We start from the raw sequence: 6,828 nt of genomic DNA on the forward strand, positions 1-6,828 counted from the left end.
CTACACTACCCAGCGTACCTTGGGGCACTCCTTCTTGGCGATGGTGAGCCAGACTTTGCGTCGTCGTGCGTTCAGCTGCTCTACGGTCAGGTGTTTCTTCTTCAACATGGGAAGAGGGGCATCATGGGAAAACTTGGCGAAGATCTTGGTGACATGCGGCCGCCCCTCGCCTGAGAACTCCCCCTCCCCTCTCTTCTTTTTCCTCTTGCCCTTCTTTAGCTTGCCTGAGAGGAGAAGGGAATACGGACAGGGACATCCATTATTGGAAACCAATGTGACATTTTCCAGGACGCAAGAAAACCTGTTCACTAGTAGCAGTATTAAAAATCTATACGATTCCCTCTAGAAAGAAATTGGTTTGCGGGCACAATCATCCATAAAAAGACAAACAAAGCAAAGAAAGACAATTATAACTAAGTAAATAAACTGTGTTTCTTACCCTTGAATTTCTTCTCCTCCTTGATCTTCTTCTTCTTGGGGCCCAGCAGGTGGCGCTGTTGTTCATAGAAAGGGTCCTGGGAGGAGAGCAGTCCCGTACTATAGTACTGATATTGCTGCAGCTGAGAGGAGAGGAGGGAGTGGTTACAAACTGGAATTTAGAGGAGCAGGTGTATAGAGATGTCAAGTTTGTATCTGTGCCTTTATGGTGACTGTGACAACATGGGCAGCGCCATTTAGACTATTGCCTTTTTAAAATGTAGTCAATTTTCATCCTTCTTTTGATGTTTTAAAATAAAGTCTAAAGCTAATATTGGTGATTTACCACCCCCTGCAGGGCTGGAGTCCTGAAACACATTGTGTGTCATTCATTTGTGGCCACTAGATGGCGGTGATAAAGACTAATGCCAATTTACAAACTAAGCAAACCAACTTGAAGAAGACACACTTTTCAGGGGTAGAATGACAGATGTTTACCTTTTCAGCTCGGGGATTCGATCTAGCAACCTTTCAGTTACTGGCCCAACACTCTAAAGACTAGGCTACCTGCTGCCCCAAAAATGTCACATTTGTTTCCAATAGTGTATGTACTCCTCTATATACCCTTTTCCTCTCAGGCAAGCTCTCATTGGCTGATCCCTCCCAACCTATAAGGAATCCCCAACCAGTTGACTACTTTAAAATAGTGGAAGCCCTCAATGGTAATGTCCATGCAAAAACAAAATCTCTACAAATCGCTATAGAGTCATCATTGTTCAGTCAACGCCATCACAACGAGCACAATAGTAGTGGTGGCCGTGCGGCTATACATCAAGTAATAACATAGTTGTGTATGCACACGCATGCATGCCTGTGTGTATGCCTAGATGTGTGTGTGTGTGTGTGTGTGTGTGTGTACCTCTCTGTCGTTGTGGAACTTGTTCTGATGCTCCCTGGTGAACTGGTGCAGTCTGAGCATGTCCTGTAGCTCTTCTCTGGACAGACTGAAGTCAGAGTCCTCTGTGTCTGACTCACTGGTGTCGTCACTCAACAGGATACTCTATGGGGGAGGAGAGAGAAGAACAATTCAGATACATCCACCCACTATCTCTCTAAATACACCACTTCAGACTGGTTTCCTGGACACAGATGAAGTCTAGTTCTGGACTAAAAATCATGATCATTTGTTTTGGTTTAGGACTAGGCTTTGTGTTTGGGAAACCAGCCCTGAATGTTAACACACTCAATCATGAATCAATGAAAAATACCTTGAGCCATTTTCTGCTCTTCTTCAGTTTGGAGAAGTTGTATAGACTGGCTTTGTCTTCCTTGTGTTCTGTGGAGAATAAAAAGAGCGTGAAAGAAAATCAAATGTCTTTGAATAAAGATCTGGGTGAGATTTTGGATATGGATCCAGGATATTGCACTTGGTATGGAGCCAATGTTGGTACACCACTTATAAAGCTGCATGCAACTATTTGAACGTTCCAGGTGAACTCTCTCTAAGCTCCCCTTCACCTTGTGATGGAGTTCCGTTGAGGGTGGTTCCCTCGGTAACAAGCCCCTCCTCATCCAGGTCACATGACTCCTCTTTTATGGCCAAGGCTGCGTGCTGATTGGCCGGCCCCAGAGAAGGCCCCTCCCCTAATCCGCCATCGTCGCTGTCATCACTGTGATATGACAAACACGTACACATGAGCCCAGAGTCATCCCAGTCATGTCATAAAGCACAGACATCTAGTCCAGCCTTTATTTTATGGATAAGGTGCAAGCAGTGGCTGTGGGCTCCTGGCTCTCATTCACACAACTGCTCACTCTGTTTGCTACAAATATAAGTTGTAACTCGTCACACTGATCTGAAAGGGATAGTGCAAGACTTTGGCAATTAAAATGGTGCACTACGCAAAAATAATAATAATAAATAAATAAAAATAGCCATTTCCTGGTTGCTAAAATTCTATTAGTTCGCCTAATTTCAGTTTATGTGACAAAACATGCAAGTACAGTGTAGAGCAGGGGCCTGGGGCCCACCGTTGGTGCACATTTAAAATTTGCCCAGCACTATACAGCTGATTCAAATAATCAAAGCTTGATGAGGTGGTTATTTGAATCAGCTGTGTAGTGCTGGGCAAAAAACAAAAGGTTCACCAAGGGGAGACCCCCAGGACCGAGTTTGGGAAACCCTGCCCTACAACACCTGTCAAACTCATTCCACAATGGGCAGAGTGTCTGCGGGTTTTCACTCCTCCCTTGTACTTGATGAATTAAGGTCCCTGATTAGTAAGGAAAAACTAAACATAACGGGAACTATAGAAGTAGTGCAAATAGAACATCTCTACCGCTTCTTGCTTTCAACGAGAATGACGGATCTATAGCTCACATTTCTATGTGAATTTGGTTGAGTCACCCAAAAAGTGACATATTGCAGCTTTAAGAGTCAGATGAACTCATGGATACAATGTATGTCTCTGCGTTCAGTTTGAAGGAAGTTGCTAACTATAATTAGTGCAATTGCTAACAGCTAGCTGTTCCCATAGACTACCAGTCATTGTGCTAACGCTAGTTAGTAAGGAACTCGCCCTATGCCCTCTTAGGCCCACTCATTTGAAATCCATAAATTAGGGCCTAATTTATTTATTTCAATTGATTGAGTTCCTTCTATGAACTGTAAATCAGTAAAATCTTTGAAATTGCTGCATGTTGTGTTGCATTTATATTTGTGTTCAGTATACCTTCAAACTGCACGCAGAGACATACAAAAGGTATCCATGAGTATCCAAGCGTGTCTCAGTCGAAATATGTGTTTATATGCGTTTTTGTCAACGATTTAGCAGCGGCTGGGCTCCGCTGCTAAATGAACATAGGAGAAACACTGGTATATTACCTGAATAGGTATCTGTTCTGATATATTGCATTATAAATAGAGTACCACACTATGAGTCATAATACCCATGAAACCTAGCGCCCAAACAGGGAAATGGTTCCATTCATTTTTCCCAGGGGGAGCCAAATATAATGATAAAAGTCAACTTTTTCGAGAGATTTACATGGTTTTCAAAACATCACACCAGGGTAAGCCAGCACGAAACACAGCCCTTATTTTAAATGTTTCTAAAATACCCTATGTGAAAAAGAAATGGTGGAAAAACCATTTGCCTGTTTGACCGCTCGGTTTTATGGGTATTATGACAACTCCACAGTGGGGCTCTATAACTGTACTCTACCTGGATAGGTCTCTGTTGAAGACTGAGGCGGTCTGGCGGAGGAAGCTGTCAAGGCGTAGGGATCTCTCCAGGTGCTGAAGGTGAAGAGGCTTGGCCAGGCCTGATGACGACCATGCTGCCCCATCGTCGGCCTCTGTCTGCCCAGCCCCAGACGCCATGGAGGACTGAGACCTGTAGGCCCTACTAGGTAGGGATACTCACTGGGGGAGAGAGAGAGAGAGAGAGAGATGTAGGGGGTTTAGATGGAGAGAGATCTGGAGGGTAGAGCAATGTGGGGGGTAGAGCAGAAGTTGTAATATTAGAGCTAAAGATTCTTTCCTGTGTTTTTCAGTCAGGACCTCCATGTCGCCTCCCGACAGCTAGTCTCTGCATGCAACATAACACTGACATTATATGTTTGTGCAGAAATTAACAAAACAATGGAACCTTTCTAATATGGGATATGGATATCCTCATTATCTCCAATCACAACTGTCAGTTCAGAAGATGTGAAAAGGCCTGAAACAGAGAGAAAGAGCCACAAGTCACACACTGCACCACACCAATCAAAGCTGTCAAAATTGACTAATCAGTGTATGGACCTTCAAGCACTTTCATGTACCAGATTGAAAGAACTTATGTTGAACTGATAAAATTTGTTGAACAATTGATAAAGGAAATTGAGTATAAATATGCTTAAGTTATAGGCCTACAGGTCTCAGTCCTCCATGTTTTGTTTTTAATGTTTCAAGACCTTAAGTCTGAGCTTGGGGGTGCTAGAGGCGTCACTACAGACACCCTGGTTCAAATCCAGGCTGTATCACAACCGGCCGTGATTGGGAGTCCCATAAGGTGGCGCACAATTGGCCAGCGTCGTCCGGGTTTGGCAGTCATTGTAAATTGGGGTAATAAGAACTGACTTATCTAGCTAAATAAAGGTTAAATAAAAATAGTTTTGTTTGAAATGTCCACAAATCCTCACAGGAGATAGAGGTTCATGCCACATAACACCTCTATCTGGATGTAAATACTTTGATTCCCACTACCCTGTAAGAAGAATTGGACATTTAGGGAACTTATATAAACAGACATCATTTTATTCAGGTGGATCCTTTGTATGTCTAATGCAGGTGTGGGGAAATGTGGGTTATTATAGGTTTACTTAATGGTTCAATCATAGAGATGATTGAGTGATGAGATCAGGTGTCTGCAAAGTGAATCAAGCCACTGCACTACAATCTAGCTAACCTGAGTTACAATATAGCTAGCCTGCCAGTAAACACTCAGAGCAAAGCACAACTGATGAATGTTCAGCTAAATTAGCTAGCTAGCTAGCTGTCTAACTGAACGGGGAATTAGCTGGCTAGTTAACGCTAAATGAACGTTTAGCCTGAAAGCGAGATGCTACCATTATTTAGCTTACTAGCCTTAGCCTGTTAGCTCTTAGCATTAGCTCGCGCCAAGTATTAGCTGTGTGGGCCAGCTAACCTTGTATGACATGTTAGCTAGCAGGCTAACGTTAGCTAGCTAGCTACCTACACAACACACGATAGACATGTATATCAAGGGTCAAGGTATGCAGCTACGTTAGCAAGGTAATATGTTGTGGTTAGAACGGGCATTGGCCAGCTGAATTCCTATTTAAAAGAGCAGGCTAGCGTTTGACATTTTTGACTGTCTGGGTAGCCGGCCTTTGTTACATTTGAATGGCTAACTGTCAATCTTGTTGCGTTTCTGGTCATTTGAATTAATTAGGTATGAAGTTCCCACTCACTCTTGAGTTATTCAAATGGGTTCTGCCCCTTTAAGGCTACCACCTTCTCTGGACATATGAGTATTTTAGTAATACAATTCATTTTTGAGGGATTAAGCAACTTTGGCTTGTTTACAGCGAGGCCTACGAATCTTTCCAGCACCTATCCGTCCCCTTGAATAGACACGAGGGTCGTCTCAGAAGCCTCTGTTCTCGGATCCCCGCGATCTAATTCTTCTCTCCCTCCCGGCCATCTTACCCCATTGCTCCCTCACCATATTACCTCCAAAACACTTTCTCACCTTGGCCCCGTGTCCCCCTTTTGCGCTCTCTCGTAGCTGCTGCCGACTCTCAGTTCTCTGACTCCAAGATGGCGGGTCTAGGCAACGAGTGAGTCTATGAGCTTTGGGTCGACAGCAGCAGAGAGGCGGCCACTTTCTGTAACTGAGGGAGCAGGGACACGGCGCCATGGCGAGGATAGAGCAGGGAACAGGCATACTAATCGAATGCAGAGAGAGTGACGATTTCGTATCTGCTCTTCAAAGGAATTGCTGCGGAAATATAGCAACACAAACATTGTAACAAGTATTTTGGATTCAGTTCTGGCGAGAGTTGCTCATAAGTAGTAGTTCATATGATTTATGAGATATTATCGTTTGCGATCCGAACTCCATTGGTGGAGTCTGCGAATCCCGAAGATTACCGAGCTACATGTTACGTCACTCACAGGGGGAAAGTCGTTACGAGTATCGCGAGCCTGTTACATTTTCCGGAAAATTGTGTAGATTTTATAACTGATTTGATATGAGCTATAAATGGCAAACAATACATAAGTGTTACAATGGAACTCATTAGAAGTTAGAGCATCATCAATATGTACCCGATACTGGTCCTCCTTATTAAGAAGCCTTGTGTGCATATGATGCTTTACTTTATCCCAAACAACCTTCACATTCACTTTTCAATCTCATAGTTTACTATGCATTGATGACAATGTAAACATTGAATTACTTGGCAGGTCCTCGTCAGTTTATGCATATGAATGAGAGGAAGGCATCTCACTCAATCCCCTAACCCACAATAAAATCATCCAGGTGTTTTAACCCCCATTACTTTGTATTTTCATATTCACCAGCCCAGCTTTCAGATTCTAAGACTCATTTTATTTTATTTAACCTTTAACTAGGCAAGTCAGTAAAAAACAAATTCTTATTTACAATGACGTTCTGCTCCGGCCAAACCCCGACGGTGGGCCAATTGTGCACCACCTTATGGGACTCCCAATCACGGCCGGATGTGATAAAGCCTGGATTCGAACCAGGTACTATAATGATGCCTCTTGCACTGAGATGCAGTGAATTAGACCGCAACGCCAATCAGGAGCCCATCAGAGGAATTCATAACATTCAGATTTCATAATAAAATTCAAAACACTTGAAATAACAATTCCAAAGA

At 43.3% G+C, this 6,828-nt stretch overlaps 1 protein-coding gene across 1 annotated transcript in view; it reads right to left on the reverse strand.

Annotated features, from left to right (window-relative positions):
- Positions 1 to 5,843, reverse strand: part of ino80 (INO80 complex ATPase subunit) — a 99,835-nt gene extending 93,992 nt beyond the window's left edge. The window contains exons 1-8 of the mRNA XM_029700776.1: positions 5,676 to 5,843; positions 4,068 to 4,139; positions 3,642 to 3,841; positions 1,936 to 2,087; positions 1,686 to 1,753; positions 1,337 to 1,477; positions 440 to 560; positions 19 to 224 (exon numbers count right to left, since the gene is read on the reverse strand). Of these exons, the coding sequence (XP_029556636.1) occupies positions 19 to 224; positions 440 to 560; positions 1,337 to 1,477; positions 1,686 to 1,753; positions 1,936 to 2,087; positions 3,642 to 3,799 (846 nt within the window). The 5' untranslated portion in view covers positions 3,800 to 3,841; positions 4,068 to 4,139; positions 5,676 to 5,843. The remainder of the gene's footprint in view (positions 1 to 18; positions 225 to 439; positions 561 to 1,336; positions 1,478 to 1,685; positions 1,754 to 1,935; positions 2,088 to 3,641; positions 3,842 to 4,067; positions 4,140 to 5,675) is intronic.
- Positions 5,844 to 6,828: the final 985 nt, after the last annotated feature.

Source organism: Salmo trutta, chromosome 1 (genome assembly GCF_901001165.1).
Source record: "Salmo trutta chromosome 1, fSalTru1.1, whole genome shotgun sequence".
Lineage (NCBI taxonomy): Eukaryota > Metazoa > Chordata > Actinopteri > Salmoniformes > Salmonidae > Salmo > Salmo trutta.